This window comes from Rattus norvegicus, chromosome 14 (assembly GCF_036323735.1).
Source record: "Rattus norvegicus strain BN/NHsdMcwi chromosome 14, GRCr8, whole genome shotgun sequence".
Classification (NCBI taxonomy): Eukaryota; Metazoa; Chordata; class Mammalia; order Rodentia; family Muridae; genus Rattus; species Rattus norvegicus.
The window spans coordinates 35,491,335-35,509,381 of record NC_086032.1 but is presented as its reverse complement, the minus strand read 5'-3'; the positions used below and the strand labels follow the sequence as shown (position 1 = coordinate 35,509,381).

At 44.9% G+C, this 18,047-nt stretch overlaps 1 protein-coding gene across 18 annotated transcripts in view; it reads right to left on the bottom strand.

The window, feature by feature from the left end:
- Fryl (FRY like transcription coactivator) overlaps window positions 1–18,047 on the bottom strand; it is a 237,975-nt gene that overhangs the window by 35,818 nt on the left and 184,110 nt on the right. For 15 of the 18 annotated variants that reach the window (XM_063273429.1, XM_063273428.1, XM_063273431.1 and 12 more), the window contains 11 exons: window positions 15,793–15,877; window positions 15,031–15,143; window positions 13,807–13,957; window positions 13,066–13,169; window positions 11,241–11,426; window positions 9,645–9,849; window positions 8,250–8,371; window positions 7,442–7,632; window positions 5,988–6,082; window positions 3,978–4,585; window positions 3,514–3,611 (listed from right to left, as the gene is read on the bottom strand). In XM_063273429.1, coding sequence (XP_063129499.1) covers window positions 3,514–3,611; window positions 3,978–4,585; window positions 5,988–6,082; window positions 7,442–7,632; window positions 8,250–8,371; window positions 9,645–9,849; window positions 11,241–11,426; window positions 13,066–13,169; window positions 13,807–13,957; window positions 15,031–15,143; window positions 15,793–15,877 — 1,958 coding nt within the window. The remainder of the gene's footprint in view (window positions 1–3,513; window positions 3,612–3,977; window positions 4,586–5,987; window positions 6,083–7,441; window positions 7,633–8,249; window positions 8,372–9,644; window positions 9,850–11,240; window positions 11,427–13,065; window positions 13,170–13,806; window positions 13,958–15,030; window positions 15,144–15,792; window positions 15,878–18,047) is intronic. The other 3 variants (XM_063273422.1, XM_063273427.1, XM_063273432.1) reach the window with 1 other exon arrangement.

The following is an 18,047-nucleotide window of genomic DNA, read 5'->3' as shown; positions in this document are numbered from 1 at the left end:
AATTAACTGAAAGCAGCTGGTCTCGTAGAGCCAGCAATGAGGAGATGGAGGGCAGGGTGGGACTTGGTTTCTCATTTCTATTTCAAGGTAGAATAACCTACTGAATGATTTTTTTAAAAAGTCATACAATCTTATGATGTCACAATGACTATTATTATATCCTTGCTAGATACATCTTCTTGAATAATAAAACTCTTTGGAAATTTGTGTTTGCTTTTGAGCCTTGTTATGCAGCCCAGGACAGGCCTGCACTGGGTGGGACAGGTGTGCACCACCAGCTCTGTCGATACTAAGTTCTCACAAAAGGGTATTTTCCCCCTCAACAATAATTTGTAAACGCTTATCTTTGAAAAGGGAGATAATTCCTGTGCAATATTATAGAAAAGAAAATGACTTAAGAATGAGTTTTGACATTTGGAAGCACCAGGTTAAAATACAACCCAGAGATAAAAAAAGAAATGTTCTGTAAAAAACTTTTTGGCCAGGTTTCTACCATAACGAGAGTGTTGCTCTGGGAAGCCGGGCTCTCCGTGGGCACAAACAGATCTGGTGATATTTGCATAATGAGGAAGCACATAATAGCAGAAAATTGCTCTCAACAGCTCCGAGGGAGAGAATAAATTGAGGAAATCAATTTAACCCACAGCCTGCAGGTTTCTAAAAGCACACACAGAGGGAGCCATCCTGTGCTGCGCTGCGGGAGAAAGCACACTTAAAACAATTTCGCAATCACAGAAAGCCTGATTTGGGTTCTTAGAAGCAAAAAAAAAAAAAAAAAACAAAAACCAAAAACCAAAAAAAACCAAAAAAACAACCTGGAGACTTCGTGTCAGGACGCCAGCAGCTCTGTCCTCGCACTATGACTTCCTCCAGGCCAGGCTGGGCTTCTCAGCACTCCAGCATTCAGTGGGTTGATTAGGAACACACTCCAGCTACAGCTCTCAGATGCTTCTTTTCCCTATTTGAGCTTTTTGTCTCCTTAAAACTTCCAGTTAAGCCAATATACAGTTTCCTCTCCTGTCTTCTTTCTAACTCCGCAGCTGGGCTTGGGGAGAGACCTTGTTTATATTTTCCTAATGATGCATCATTGGAATATTAAAACGAAAGGCATTTTTAATAAATTTTACATCCTCCTAACCCCTTACCAGCGAGAATGCTACATATAAAGTTGGTTTACTTCAGGCAAATATTTTCTAAAAAGTATTATTTCACTTCAATCCATCAGTTTTCCATCAAATTCTTAGTTTTACTGAACTTATTAAAAAAAAAAAAATCAAGAACGAGAATCTTTGTCCCACCTTTTTCTACTATCATATGCACTTCTCTTTTGATTTCTTTACATTTCTTTATTCTCTGTCTCTGTCTCTGTCTCTGTCTCTCTCTCTCTGTGTGTGTGTGTGTGTGTGTGTGTGTGTGTGTGTGTGTGTGTAGGTCAAAGGACACCTTACAGGAGCTGGTTCTCTCCTACCCACCATGCGGGGATTGAACTTGGGTTGCATGGGTTGGAGGAAAGTGCCTTTTCTACTGAGCCATCTTGCCAGCTCAGGATTTTGACTTTTTAAATTTTTTATTGTATTTTATTTTTTTAATTTTTTGAGACAGGGTCTCATTCTGTAGCTAAGATTGACTTAGAATCATGTAACCCAGCTGGCTTCAAACTTATGAGGAAGTTCCTTCTCAGGCTCTAGAGCACCATGCCTGGTTTACTGTGTTTTAAGACATTAAGGCATGTTTCCTTTGACCATGACAAGCTAAGTGGTCTACAATTGATTATTTAAGAATCTCTTTGTAGGGGGGTTGGGGGTTTAGCTCAGTGGTAGAGCGCTTGCCTAGCAAGTGCAAGGCCCTGCGTTCGGTCCTCAGCTCCGGAGGGGGGAAAAGAAAAGAATCTCTTTGTATTTAGTAAATTATAATAAATTTAGAAATTCAAGTGAGGACGGACTCATTTTATTAATACACCTTTATCTTTTCTGGTTTGTTTTTAAGGCAGTTCTCACTACTTCCCTTGGCTGCCCTAGGACGTTTCGGGACACCGGGGTGCCCTTCTTGTGTGGTGATCCTTCCTCCACTGGCTTGTGCCACCTAGCTGAGCTCTCCATGTTTTCTCGTCCTCCGTTACCTGACAAGGCAACGCAAAGTCTCTGGCATTCACTCCTGCCAGCATGTTTTGTTCTACTTAGCGCTCTCTGACTCTGCACTCAGCAGCGTCATGCCTGACGACGGGAGGCTCCCTTCACCCGGCTGTACATGCTGGCCTCCTCCCTTTACAGTGCTGCTTGTCAACCGAATCAGCGACTGTGAGGAAACTGTTTCTGTAAAAAGTGCTTCAAGAAAAGGCAGTTTACTTATTCCTCTCTATTGGAGATGCCTTTCCTCCCCAGGCTCTAGTGTGCATTTGTGCTGCCCTTTACTGACTCCTCCCAGCTCACACCATTTGCTGCGCTGTGCGTACTATTTTTAAATGTATCTAACTTTTATTTGTAATTGTATGTTTTTAAGTTTGAAAATTTCTCCCTCCAAGAGACAACAGCTGACGCACGCATTCATACATGTATAAGTAGGAATCTTATCTTTAGAAAGCTGTTCAGACAGGAAATTATTAAAATGATAAAATGTCAAAATCCTATTTTACAAAATTAGGAGACATGCATTTTCAACACCTTAACAGATGATATGAAAATAGCTAGACGACTGCTTTCAGAGCTGTGCGCTTGGAAGGAGGAATAAGGGGACAGAGAGAAAAGACAAAAGAAAGAGTTAAAAAGAAAAAAGTAGAATTTTAAGAAACTCAAAATATACTATGACTTGTCTTTTAGGGGACTCTGCACAGGTAGTTTTCTCCTTTAATAGTTTAATTTGTGTGTGCATGTGCATGCTGTATGTGTATGGGGGCGGGGAATTGAGCTCAGGTCTTCTGCAAGAACAGCAAGGGCTCTTCACAGATCAGCACCTCCCTACTTTCTGCACATGCGATTTCTTCTGCCCGGAAAACTTCAGTTCCTGGTTCCCTCCCAGCCGCTCACTCAGGAACTTCACTTTGGTAGCTCCTATTTGATCTGCAGTATAAGATCTTAGACAGGAGCTCCTATAGAGAGCCCTCTGCTGTCTGTCCTCTAGAGGCTCTGTGCCCACTGCCTGGAGCCTCACCGGACTCTAGGCCGGCTTTGGCTTCCATGCGGATGCCCCACCCGCTCCATAGCCCACAAGGACGGCAGCTCTATCCACCTCTCTCATTGTCTCTAGCGCCCACTCCAGGGGGGCCCGGCTTTGCCAGTAAATAAACGACTGAAAGCAGAGTGGTAGAGAAGAAAAGTAGGAAAAGGAGCAGAAAAAGACTCGAGACTCAGGAGGGTCACTGGAATTTGATATTTTTATTCACTGGCGTTGATGCAGCTTCTTATAATGGATAGAATAAATATTAGAGGCAGAATTCGGGAAGGAACAGCGAGAGCACCTGCAGAACAGGACAGGACAGTGCCCGCAGCCCGGCCTTTCAACGTCCCTCTTGCTTACCTTTGCTATCCGACTAGCTGTTTCTTTGCAAAACTGAGTCGGGTTGTCAAAATGCTGGATTAGGTGAGGCAGTAAGCAAAGGATGTTAAGAGGAAATCCTATCGGGTGGGGAAAAGCGAACAAGAACCAACTTTATTACACAATATTTGGAAGGCTAAAGGCATGTTTTAAAAGGTCTGTAGAAACCATTTTCACTTTTATGGGATATCTGATACGATAAATTTTTACCAGACAATTGATCTATCAAGAAAAGTTATTATTATTATTGGCAGAAATCAACAATTTTGAAACGAATGACTGGTCTACATTCCAGCTACAATAAAGCGAAATTTTAGGTGGAGGATGGAGTTCAATGGCTGTGTCTGCTTAGCATTGGCAGGAAACTGGGTTCAGTCTCCAAACCCCCACCCCACACCCTTAAAACGAAATGATCTTAATGTCGGTACAGACTACAGTAACATCACCTGACAACTGGGACGGATCCACCAGTGTGTGTTTGGAGACGGAAATGAGCTGACTGAGGAGGTACACGGTCATCTCTTGGGTAGACACTGAGGTAAAGCCCTTAAGGAAGAGCTGCTGAAGGCCTGGGAAGTTACTCCACTTCAATTTGCTCTGTACGCTTTCAATCTTCTCCCGACTCTCCGACTTATCCAGAGGCAAGTGGGTGAGCAGTTTGCTGAGAAGCCTGAGGGCCAGGAGGTATTCATATTCATAGTCAGATTCTAACAGAGACGTTGCTATCCAAAAGATGGTGGCCATCAGGTTGCCCGGTTCCGTAGGGGGCTGCGTGTCATACACTCCTTTCTCTCTCAGCGAGGAAAGGCTTCGAGTCCTCACCAAGCTACCACCGTGGTTTGTCCGTCCATCTGTTATGTCCAGTGTGTTACTCCGCCGCCGATCACCTCTGCGGTCACCAACTAGACTCAGCCTCAACGAGTTACTTCTTGTGTCACCGTTGCATCCCAAATGGCTGCTGCTGTTGATAGGACTCGTGCTTAGATTGAGCTGGCCCGTGCTTTTTCTGTTAGCTGCATACTTGTTCCCCATTACAGGGTCGTGGTATGAGGTTCTAAAAACAAAAGAAAGAAAAGATATGGATGGATGGATAGAGGGAAGGATAGGTAGATAGATAGATGACAGAACAAAAGAAAGAAAAAAGAATGAGAAAAAGAAATCACTTTTGCTACATTAATTCTTAAAAAAAATTGAAAAAGTAACTTTTTTATCTGACTTTGTTTCATGAGATTTCAGTTTTGCCTCAACATAAAAACAAAAAATGCAACAAGATTTCTTGTTTAGTGCTGTGTCTTTTGAGCTCAGAAGAGGTCTTTACTACTACAGCAGTCACCAGCTCTGCCCTGGCTAGAGTTACAAATTACATCTAAGGCGGTCGTTATCACCGCCCTCCAACCTGACAATGCTCTTCTCTCCTGCTCCCAATCACAAATTCTTTCCCCGGGACCCAAGCATAAAGATTTTTGACTTCTGCATATTCAACGGATTAGAATTAATTATTTTTATATGTGTGCCAAAAGTACACAAAAAGATAGGGACAGTAAATAAAACCTATGGAGGAAAGTAAGTAGGAAAAGATATATTTATACCCTCTTAATTGCTGTCAGTAAGATATAAAGGAAAATAGGAGCTCCAGAAATAAAATAATTGTCAAGGGGAGCTAGAAATGCTTAGGGAGGCGGTGACTTTTGACATGGGACTTAGGGGATTAGCTGCTTGAGATCTGCAAGGCCCAGCAAGTGAGGCACTCTGGGAAATCGACAATATGGTAAAGGCAGGTGTCCCGAGGGACCACCCAGGCAGTAACTGCAGCCTGGTGGGACAGCAGTGGGGCTTGTTGGCGGATCCTACTTAAACAGTAAAAATGTCCCCAACTGGGAACCGGAAGAGAGCACTGGCAAGATCAGCTCCAGAACTTTCTGGAAATCCTCACCGAGGGTGTGTCTCACTTGTCAGCATTTTCCATGCTTTTTTAAAAATATATTTTAAAAACGTATGCACATGTATCTCTGGATGTCTTTGAATGGCAGAAGAGGGTGTCAGACCTCTGGAGCCTGAGTTGTAGGGTGGGTGTGGTTGTGGGAAACTGAACTTGATTTCCACCTGAGTTGATGCGGAGGCTTCTCTCTCCCCTTTCTTTTCTCTTAGACAGGGGGCCGTGAGTGTTCCAGGCCTGGAGAACACTGTGCAGCCAGGGATGACCTTCAACTCTGACCCCACCTCCCCCCAATTCCAAGGGGTAGAATTGCAGCCAGGAGCTGCGACACCAGGTTTATTTGGTGGGAGGGAGCAAACCCAGGGCTTCGTGGGTGCTGCAGGCTGGCCTCCACTAACTGAGTCTTTGGGATGTTACCCACGCTCCCGGTGTTAGACACGCTCACTGCCACCATAGTCACCACTGCCGCATTCAGACATGGGAGTCCTGCATTCAGGGCTGCCTGGTTGCAAGTTCTTACTGAGAGAGGGCAGATAGCAGGTCATAGTGCTTCATGGTTTCAGCCAAGGTATCAATTGCAGATTCCAAGGTGAGAAGCAGTTCAATCACAAATCCCTTGGGACAAAGAACAGATTTTCATTAATTACATTCTGGTTGGTTTTTCTTTTCTTTTTTTTTTTTTTTAATGTCAATGGACTTCCTGGGGAGATTTAAAAATAGAACCAACCTCACGGTTGTGTTACAAAATAATTAACCTCCTGAGCAACGTGACTTTGCTGATTGGCGAGTGCTCATCAGACTAATGGCACAGGTTGATTTTAACAGCATCGTAATTGCCACAAATTGCTCGGGCCAAAAGTCTTGGGCACTGTCGTTGTTTCCATCTCTATATGTACACCGAATCTGTCATCAGGTCTTGAAAAATATCACTTTAAAATACACCCTAAAGCTGACTTCTTCCCCCATACCTCCTGCAGTCTCTTTGAATGGAAACTACCACTTTAGCCTCTTCAACAGCCTCCTGTTGGACCTCTGACTCTACCTGTCTCCTCAACCGCTGCAAGGAGGCCACCTAGGTAGCCCTGAGAGGCCACACACCCCAAATAAAAAGCCAGTCATATCACATGTACTTCTTTTCCTCTCTCAAAACCTTGGAGTGGCTTTCCATGAGTGTGATGTGGAGTCTACAAGGACTTCCGCCTTCTGGACTGGTTATGTCAAGCCCCGGCCTCTCAATATTTGCTAGTTCCTCAAAGAAGACCTATTGTCCCTGCCACGGGGCCTTTGCGCTTCTGACTCCTGTTTTTCTCCCTGAAATGTTCTCAACCCAGATATTCACAGGACCCGGTTCACTTCAACATCTCCTTAAAGATCACTACTTAGATAAGTGTGTGTGTGTGTGTGTGTGTGTGTGTGTGTGTGTGTGTCTCCCTTCTTCATGGCTTTTAAAATCAATACTTTAGTACTTCATGGCATTTACTATTAAGTAAGACTGTGTGGTCTGTTGTTGGTAGATTAAACCCTTCTTTCTACAATTTCCAGAATGCCATGACATTGTCTTGTATGTCACTGAAGGTCTAATGTCTAAAATCAACCTAGCCACTGGATCTTACAAACTTGAGTTCTCCAGTGTGATGTTTTACTTAGCTTTAAAAATGAAACTCCGTTTCTCTTCCCACTGAAATTTAACATTCTAACACTCCTACAGTTGGGTGACTACAGTTGGAGTGAGTGAGATCTAGGTAGTATGCAGATGTTATGCGTTGAAAAAGCTTTATCTAACAGGCATAAATTAGGATCTAAATAGGTTCTTAAATTGTCAGCAGGAGACTTTACTCTGCTTCCCACTGTTCTGTGTGCTGCTAACTGACATCAGTCATTAGATAGCTGTTGTGTGGATCTGGCCTCAGGGATAAATCCCTCACTCCTGGGAGCAGCTCATAAGTGCCTAAAAGGAGGCAGAAGGAACCTTACCTGTGCGTCCTCCCCTGGGTCCCCTACGGTTTCCACAAGCCTGGAGAGGACATCGGAGAGTGTATTTGCAGACAGGGGCTGCTTCAGTGCCCTGAAAATCTGGAAGGATCTCCCAGCATAGTGTCGAGAAGAACAAGAAAGGGCCGTCTGCAGGGCAACCTCGCTGAGATGACGCTCCAAGTGTATTCCCTCTGAGAAGACACGGGAGACCATGGGTGCTTGTGTACAACTCAGGGAGTTATAACCAGAAGCTAAGCATTTTACCACCAGTGCCGTGTACTCTACCTGGCTAAGAAGACCATGGTTTAATTGTGTACAGTGATTATAGTGTGTGTGCATCGGAGAGAGAATTTTGTTCTGATCTCCAGGGAAGGGATCCTGGGGACATCCTTGTCTCACCCTCTGCAATGCTGACAGTTGGGGACGGGTAGTTTACTGTAAAGAGAGATGTCCTGGGTATTGGATGGGACTTAGGCACTTCCTAGTTACTTTGCTAACCCTACAATAGGACAAAAATGACTCTAGGCCCTGCCGAAGGTCAGGAGAAGCAGGGCCACCTCTGGTGGGCAAGCACTGTGCTAGCATGGGATGCATTCACAAAGTGTCAGAGTGTGTTAAATTTTAAATTGCAGACAACTTTACTTACATAAAAAGGGTTTTCAAATGTCTAATTTCTGTCTATTTCCCTTTGAGGCAGCCATTCTCAATCCGTGAGTCATGACCACTTTGGGGTCGCATATTAGATTTCCTACATATCAGGTCATAATAGTGGCAAAATATAGTTACGAAGTAGAAATGAAAATAATACCTGCATTCGACTGCTTGAAGACAGAAACCACGTGCTTCAGGAACGTGGTGAGTTGGTCAGCACTCTTGATGCTGGGGTTCTTAGAAGAAACGTCCTCATGGTTCCAAAGGGGCCCTCGTTTTCTGAAAATGGGAACGGTGACATCCGTTTGCCCGGGGTTGGCAGCAACTGCTTGCTCTTACCTGCTGCTACGTTGTCTTGACATACATGGGAGGGACAGTGGCTGAACACATCAGATCACGGTCACAGCCTACTCCTACTACTTAAGTACATGGATAAGGAGGGGCCTATAGCAAGCGGAGGTAGACAGGACTGAGCTCAGAGACAGCCAAAGTAGGAGACAGACTTCCTGATGAATAGATGAGGCTCACAGAAAAGGGAATGTAAGGTTTAGGATTCTTGGGTATTTCCCTTCACTGCCATTTTAAATATTTCCTTATTATACTGCATAATTCCGTGACTTGGTCACCCACAAGACCAACCTCCCAGTTTCTGGGTAGATATCAGAGGGACACACACATAGGCGGAGCCCATTAAAAATGGTTATTCACTATCTTTTTTTTTTTTTTTTTAAGATTTATTTATTTATTATATATAAGTACACTGTAGCTGTCTTCAGGTACACCAGAAGAGGGCATCGGATCTCTTTACAGATGGTTGTGAGCCACCATGTGGTTGCTGGGAATTGAACTCATGACCTCTGGAAGAGCAGTCGGGTGCTCTTAACCGCTGAGCCATCTCTCCAGCCTGGTTATTCACTATCTTAGGTGTGTTGCGGATGCATGTGTGTCTGTGCAAGACATGCCATCCCTGTGGTGGCCCTCTGAGGCCGGGAGAGGAAGCCAGATCCCCAGGGACTGGCGTTAGCAGAGGGCTGTGAGCCAACTTTCCAGCCAACACTTTTTTTTTTTTTAAAGTATAATTTATAACCATGGGCCTGATTTTCAAGGTTCTCCAGTGTGAACTTTCCCAGACTCTCTAGCACTGTGTAGAAACCATTCTGGGCATTACTGTCAGGACCTCTTTACCACTGCTAAACTCACCCTGTTTTCTGCAAGTTCTGTGTCTTGGCTCTCACCATGGGGCATCTCGCCCTTTCTCCATCTATTTATCCATTATGGCATGCAGCTGGCCATAAAAAAGTATGTGCTGGTTGACTGATCAGATTGTTATGACTCCAGATAACGGTGGTGGCTCTGGGCATTTAATCACATGTATACGATGTTTTGAATATTCAAAAGTCATATATATACAATGTGTGTAAGTACAATATAAACGTGTGTGTTTCAAAGTATAGTTTCAGAAAAATCTAATCCTGGCTTGTGCTATTTGACGGAAGCGAGCCCAGCTCGGCGCAAGGGATGCTGGGATGGCTGGCGAGAGCCGCCCAGTTACCTTGAGGTAATGAACTCCATGAGGGTTTTGACTTTTCCATCCTGCTCCACTGAGAGGTCCACCTCGCCGAGGAGGGTGGCTTGGAGGTGGGAAATGGCAGCGCTGTTGTTCCCTAAGCTGATACTAGAGGAGGTAGAACTGGAGCTAAGCCCTGAGTCGGTCATAGGGGACGGCTGGTAATCGGGTGTGAAGTCGTTAATGCCTGCTGAAAGAGAAAGCCACCCGTGAACACACACGCACAACACGACTACAGCATAGTACAAAACCGCACTGCTCGCTGCTACTCATTTGAGGCCTGGGATACACCAGGGTGGGGGGCGGGTTCTTCCACCGATCAGGCTAGAGTAGCGCTTTGGAGGGAGACTCCGTTTAGCGCCTTATTAAAGCTTAGCTGAGGTCCTCTGCTGCCACCTGCCGGAGAGCACGGACAGTGGCAAAGCCCTAGCAGTCTGGGTGTTTCCTTAGCTTTTAGGAAGGCAAGCTACATTTCTACAATGCGAACTAATTTTCAACTCTATATGAAAAAAATTCTATAATCTTGGCTCCATTTTACTTTTAAGAATCTGTTTTAGCTTTTATTTAATATTTACACCAAGCCAGTTGTTAAATAAGCACTGTTAAAAGTTAATGCCTTGTAAAATGGCAAAAGGACACTTAGAAAGTGACACGTGTGCTCTGGGGTTTTGAGTGAAATTGCTTTCATACAAAAGCAGGAAGTTTTGCTTCTTAAAAACTTTTAAAATTACATTTTGTACTTTGTGAATGTGGTGGGGAGGCGTGCAAGGGTAGGTAGGGGTGTGTGTGTGTGTGTATGTGAGTGTGTGTGTATGTGATATGTGAATGGGAGTATGGTATGTGTATGTGAGTGTGGTGAGTGAGTGAGTGCGTGCGTGTGTGTGGAGTGTGAGTGTGTGTGTGAGTATGAGTGAGTGTGTGTGTGTGTGTGTGTGTAGGCCAAGGATAATTTATGGGCATTGTTTTTTTTCCCCTTTTTCTTTACCACAAGGACCTGGTCCTTGATCTGTCTTTTAGCCAGTTTTAAAAATCTTATCAGTGCTGTGTCTGACGTGAGTAGATTAAAAGGCAATGTACTTTGATTCCAAAAAAACCCAAAAAACCCAAATATTATTTTGTAAACTGCTGTCTTAGTAAGAGTGGAATGATGATGATGATGGTGATGATGATGATGGTGATGATGATGATGATGGTGGTGGTGGTGATGATGATGATGATGATGATGATGATAATAATAGTGTGAATGGATTGTGAGCATCAAGAAAACAGAATTCAACACAGACACAGAACACAATGAAATAATCATTACCATGGAAGTCTCAAATTAAGCACTTTTTGCTTCTTCAACTTACATATTCCCAACCTAAAATCTGTTTGCTGGAGAGCCTTAGAAGAGACTTGACTACAGGTTTTACTGCATTCTTAGGTTGGTTTTGAATGATTCAGATGCTACTTAAAATGATACGACTGCATTAGAAATGTTTACACGTTTCAACTTTTCCTTGGTGGACCTTGCTGTACTGCAGGATTTCAACCTGAAGGCACGTTTCTACCTTAGGACTTGTGGCTTCCAGTTGGTACCTGTGAAAGTGTAATCTGAGTGTGCTGTTGGTTTGACGGTCAGCACCCTGGGCTCATTGAATTCCTTGTTCCTGAGGAGGACAGAGGCGACTGTTCGGATGTTACTGTTGGGTCCCATCACTATTAGTAAATGCAGCAGCAGGCGTTTGCAATGTTCATACACCTCAGGGTGGCAGTGGTCAAACCCTGGAGAGGATAGGACAAAAGCATTGTCAGCCAGAAGTGTAGCAACCCCAAAACCCTCGGGGAACTCCAAATCCAATCTGCATTACTAAGAACAGAACACTGCCTCAGGAATGGCTACAGTACTCTTCCAGGATCAATGAGAGAGAGACAAGGAAAACAGTCTGTATATGTTAAGTTCACACCCAGGGCACACACACAGAATGTGCAAACTGTGGTGGGTTCAGCCCGGGCATCCAGAGCCCATGAATACAAGTTGCCTGCTGCATATTAGAGATGCCATGGAATATTATGTATCACACAGCTTATTTCTAAATTGGTTGTAAGTTCCTACACACAATTATAATGACCTTCTGCCCACTGTATATCTAGGGAGAACTGGGGTAACTTTTTTTTTTGTCGTTTTGAAATAGGGTCTCACTATCTAACCTGGCTGGCCTGGAAGTCACAGAGATCTGCCTGTCTCTCAAGATAACTTTGAAATTTGTTTCATGCCCAAAACTTCATAACCTCCTGGAAATTGACTCTGCTATGCAATTCTGATACCTATTAATTCTTTTAAGAAAGCAGGCATTCTATTTTGCCTGGCATGTAAGACAAAGTAAATGTCTGTTTCCCATGAGCACTAGGTAGGGCAAACACTGTACGTGCTCACAGTAGGAAAGCTTCATCAGCACACGACTACCTTGACTGGCTTCAGAAAGCCAACCTTCAAAGCACAGAGGCATTTACAGATGTGGAAGAGTCCATGCCTGCCAACGACACAGGCACACTCAGCTGTCATCAGACTCTGCAGAAGTCAGACTCTTTTTTTTTTTTAAAGATTTATTTATTTATTTAATGTATACAAGTACACTGTAGCTGTCTTCAGACACACCAGACCTCATTACAGATGGTTGTGAGCCACCATGTGGTTGCTGGGATTTGAACTCAGGACCTCTGGAAGAGCAGTCGGAGCTCTTAACCACTGAGCCATCTCTCCAGCCCAGAAGTCAGACTCTTTACACACTCAGAAATCATTTGCATTCTTCCTTCATGCTGAAAAGTTCCAATCTCTGAGGTAAACTAACGTTACTCTGTTACAACAACACATCCCCACTTGCTCCTGCCACCTGGTAGAATGTCTACGTGTTTGTGTGGAGGGTACAAGGAACCATGGAATAGACATAGAACTGGGGCGATCTGGGCTGGAGGAGTGGCTGAGAGGTAACACGGTTGCCTGGCATGCACACCGCCTTGGGGTTGTTCCTTGGTAAAAGGTAACAGACATGGCTGTGGTCAGGCTAAGAGCAGATCCCTGCTGGAGAGAGAGGATGTGAACTATCATGGAAGCAATACTAAAACACAAGAAACAGCAGCGTCTAGAACAGGCCCTCAACCTTCCCAGTGCTGCCACCCTTTGATACAGTTCCTCATGCTGTGGGGACCCCAACCAAAATGCTATTTCACTGCTACCTCATAATGTATTTTTGTTAATAATCACAACGTAAATATCTGATGTGCAGGACATCCGATATGCAACCTCTAGGAAAGGGTTGTTCGACCCCAACCCCAACCCCAACCCCGAAAGGTTGAGAACCACTGATCTAACCACCTTAGAATGGTCTCGGGAGCACAAAGTGGAGGGATTAGAACTCGTTACCTATAAAAACTGCATGAAGAAGAAGATGCAGGTAACTTCCCCACTCTACCTTCACGCTGTGGTCAATGATCAGATCTGTCAGCAGGATCACGGCTATGCTACACCTGTGACAGGAAGGACACGGTTAGCGGCGTGCCGGAGCGGAAGTGACCTAGGGTCAACTGGACAAATTCTTCCAAGACTTGAGCATTCTACGGAATCACACTTTTCTGGAGGGTAAAAAGAGGGAAACAAACGCGGCAGAAGAAAACAGCTACAGCTTAGCACAAAGCACAGGGCTTGGAGCTCCTTGGAGTCAAGCCCTGTATTTCCTTCTCTTGAATCTTCAGACCTACCATTCCACCTACAGCATTTGCCCCAGTAGGTGTCCAGTCTGTGTTTGGTGCATTGATACATTCTGAAAGAATGTATTATTGTTTTCCTGTGGTTTCACTCACTAGAATTCAGGTTAATTGAATTCCAAACACAAAACAAAACAAAACAACAATGAACTAGTGCTGACCACAAAGAAATCACTTTTTTTTTCAGCTGTGGTAACTGGGACGTAGAAAGGTCAAGTAGCTATGCCAGACACCCAGAAGAGCAGCAGGAGAACGGGATTCAGTAATGTTAACTTTGTGCGCTCAGTGTCTCAGCGAGGACGCCCACGCCCACTCTGCTGTGTCAGACAGTGTCTGGGAAGCGGAAAGGGTTCAGCCGCCATGTGGCTCGGTATGGAGTAGGAATGACGCTCTAGTCCACCTGTGCAGAGGCAATCCAGGAGATGCTGTCTCAGGCACGTAATCCACCAGTGGTGACCAGCAGCCTCCAGCTGGCGGGAAGGGCAGTGGCTCTCCTTGGTTATGCTCCATCACTTTCAGGCGCCAATTAGAATAAAGTGGCATCGAATCACCTATCAAGATAAAACCGTCTCATTTTCTGCACCATCTGACGTCTGCCATAAGCAAGCTCTACTAAGACACCCCGCTATCCACCGCACTGGGAACGGATCCGGACAACGGCCCACTATCTAGATACACATTTTCTAGGGAGACTGAGGTACAAAAGTTATAAACTTGGGGGAAGAAGAGATTGTGAGACGGACATATTGATTGAGGCTCGTCCTCAAATACAACTACACGGACGTGTCCTGTGTCTCCTTGGCTGAAGGCCGGACCAGGAGACCACCTCATAAATAAAGCTGTCTTGAGACAAGGAACTTCCGGCAAGTTATTTGGCTCTAAATTTCCTGAGACAGGGCCAACACGAACCCGTCTCTGGACGAAATCTACTCTACCACACTGGGCTGTGGGGTGCAAAACAAGTACACCGGGAAATATGAATTCTGTGTGACGTGGATAAGTCACTTAACCTCTCTGGACCTCAGTTCCAAGATGCATAAAATGAGATCGGATCCTCCAGAGCCCTGATCTAGTTATGATACATGTGTTTCTATTCTGGCCGTCCTTCACGTGGCACTGCTTCTTGGATAGAACTGCTCACTTTGGTAGCAGAAGAAAAAACTTTTACCAGAATGCGGAAAAGTACGTCTGCTTAAAGAACAGCAGCTAGACAGCGTACAACGTCTGTTCTCTAATGCTTTTTTTTTTTTTTCGAGGCAGGGTTTCTCTGTGTAGCCCTGGCTGTCCTGGATCTCACTCGGTAGACCAGGATGGCCTTGAACTTGGAAATCCATCTGCCTCTGCCTCCAGTGTGCTGGGATTAAAGGCATGCACCACCACTCAGCTGACACTTCTTGAGAACAGATTCGATGAAGGGAATCTGTACCCTAAAACTAAAATCTCCAAACTTCCTGTTGCTTAATAAATCCATTCCTTAAACTCACGACACCTCAGATCCCATTAGAGCTCCTGGCAGTTAAATGCAATTTTAGAGCATTTTAAAACAGTTCCTCGGAAGAGCAAACCCATTGACAAGGTTAACGATACATGTCATCGAATTTAAGGGGCACTGAGAACTGGTTACTTTTTTCCTCTTCATAAGACCCTCCGGAGCTGCTGCTGTATCGAGACTCCAGTCTGTGGTGCTGCCGGTTTAAGTGACTGTTCAGCCCACCATAGATGTCCAGGTGCACAAAGCTGTGGGAGGATGGAGGGAGTCAGGCACAGTCAAGTGGCATTTCTGGTTTATCATTCACTTTCTCTTTTCTTGGTATGTGTTTGTATGTGTGCGCATGCATGCAGAAGTGTACGTATATGCGGAGGCTGGAGGCTGACCTTGGCTGTCTCGCTACCCTGCCTTCCTGGGTGCCGGGGTAACTGGTTGTCTGCCATGCCTGCATGGCTTTTATGGGAGTTCGGAGACTCTCTCCTCTCATCCTCATGCTTGTGTGGCAAGTAGTTTGTGCATCAAGCCATCTCTTCAGCCCCTTTACGTCTGTCTTACTCTCTATGTGTAAAAGCACACTTCATACAAAATATTACCCACAGGTTCACTAGGCACACGCCAATTTCTACCTGACAGCTCTAAAGCCTAAGCCCTCAAGTATCCCCTCTAAGCATCCCATCACGGAGGGATCCTGGTGAGAGCTATGGATAGAAGCAGGCTGAGGAAATACTCGTTTAGAAACGTCCCTGCGTACCGTGACTTATCAGATTGCCCTTTATCATTAGAGCGTATCAAGGAGCAGAGGATGCCGGGGAGCCCATGTGAAAATAAATGTTCAAGCTCAGAAACGTATCCTTGGCATGAAGAAAGTAACCTGCGCTCTGAGACTGAAGTACTCACCTCTCTTCAAAGTTCTCCTTTAGGGCCTTACTGTCGGGGTTGCCATCTGTGGGAGCTACCATTGTATTGCTACTGGAAGTAGTTCCTGTCAGGGGAGATAGACAGCGCGTGTTAGCTTAAGGGAACAATAAAGCTTTTCATCAATTTGCCACTGACACGAATGCAAAGTGGCAATACTCACGACCATCATGTCCTCTTATTAAATGATTTTTAAATGATTTATTCTTATTTTATGTGCATTGGCGTTTTGCCTGCATGTATGTCTGTGTGATAGTGTCAGATCCCTTGGAACTGAAGTTATAGACAGCTTGTGAACTGCCAGTTGGTGCTAGGAATCGAATCTGAGTCCTCTGGAGAAGCAGCCAGCGATCTGAAACGCTGAGATATCTCTCCAGCCCTGTGACCACCGTATTTCTGACTGTGAGAAAACGAATGGACGGTATATGATGGTTTGAATATGGTTGGCCACAAGAAGTAGCAGTATTAGGAGGAGTGACTTTCTTGGAATAGGTGTGGCCTTGTTAGAGGAAGCATGTCACTGTGTAGGTAGGCTTTGAGGGCTCCTAGTGCTCAAACTCTGCCCAGTATGGAAGAGAGTCTCCTCCTGGCTACTTGTAGAAGACCGTCTTCTCCTGGACGCCTTTATATCAAGATGTAGAACTCTGGGCTCCTCCAGCACCATGTCTGTCTGTCTGATGCCATGCTTCCAGTCATGATGATAATGGACTGAACCTCTGAACCTGTAAGCCAGTCCCAATTAAAGTTGTCTTTTATAAGAGTTGCCTTGGTCATGGTGTCTCTTCACAGCAATGGAAGCCCTAACTAAGGATGGCTCAGTGGGTAAAAACACTTGCTACCAAGCCTGGCAACCTGAGTTTGACTCCAGAGACCCACATAATCGGAAGGAGAGAACCAGTTTCCGTAAGCTGTCCTCTGGCCTCCGCATGCACAGTAGCATGCATGTGCCCCTATTACACAATAAGTTTAGAGATGCAATACAAAAAAGAAAATAAATGGTAAGAAATAACAACTGTTATGGAGACAGGTAGTGGGTGGGAGAAATGAAGAGGCTCCCCTAATATTGTTGAAACAGTGCTAAAAACAGAACTGCCTGAAAAATCTATTTTAAAAGTAGTCATTCTCCAAAATGTTAACTTCCAGCACATTTGCAGCAGGGGCTGTCTGCCCACCATGAGTAGAAGTCTTCCCTTCTGAGAGAATATGACCGCACTTCTTGCCTGGGACACAGCAAGCAGAGCTGAGACAGGAGTGCTTTCTGGATGACGGTGGGAGAAACAGAATGCTCATACTAAGTTTTAAGGTCCCTGCCCTGCGGCCTTTGTAGCCACTGGCCTGTTAGACTCTAGGAGATTATGTGTGAATATGGTAACCCACAGATGTGTCTATTCTTTCTCTTGGGAGCTGATCAACACAACTCCTTCTGGGAGGTCTGATCCATTCAAGAGAAAAGGCTTCACACACCGAGACAGACATCAGGGAAGCTGTCACCAGACAAAGGATGCTGCTAGTGCTCTTCTGTATTCCGAGAGCTTAGAAACATTAAACTCTGCACTTCTCCAAAAGGCAGACCTAGAAACAAGGCTCTCAAGGACAGTCTGAGCACAAAGTCAGAACACAGAGCCGTAGAAAGGACATGGGGACTTTATATGTTACCGGATACAAGAAAACAAAGTTCAACTGTGAAATCTGACTAGTGGAGCATTAAAAACAAATCAGCAAACATTCTGGGATTAAGCACTTGTTTGCATATGTGAGAGAGCTAGACATGAAGAGATAGTTTGGGTAGAAAGTAGGACCAAAACAAAATTATAAAAGACTGAAATGAGAACACTCCCAATGATGCAGTTGGTACTGACGTAGTACGACCATGTAATATACTTACACTGGGAGACCAAGTATTACAGAATCTTCACCAGTGGTCTAGACCAGTGGTTCTCAACCTGGGGACATGCGCAACCCCTCAAAGGGTTGCCTAGTGCCTATCCCCTATTTACCACAGGACTCAGAACAGTAGCAAAATTACAGCTATGAAGTAGTAATGGAAATAATTTGACGGTTGGGGTCACCACATGGGGGACTGTATTAAAGGGTGGCAGCATCAGTTAGGGTGAGACCCACTGGCCTAGCTACACTGACTCACCCCCGGGAGTCACCCACACAGTGCAACTGCTTCAACTCAAATCCCTGCTGAGTGCTTCGGGGTGTGCTAGCTTGCCTCGATGACGTGTACTGCA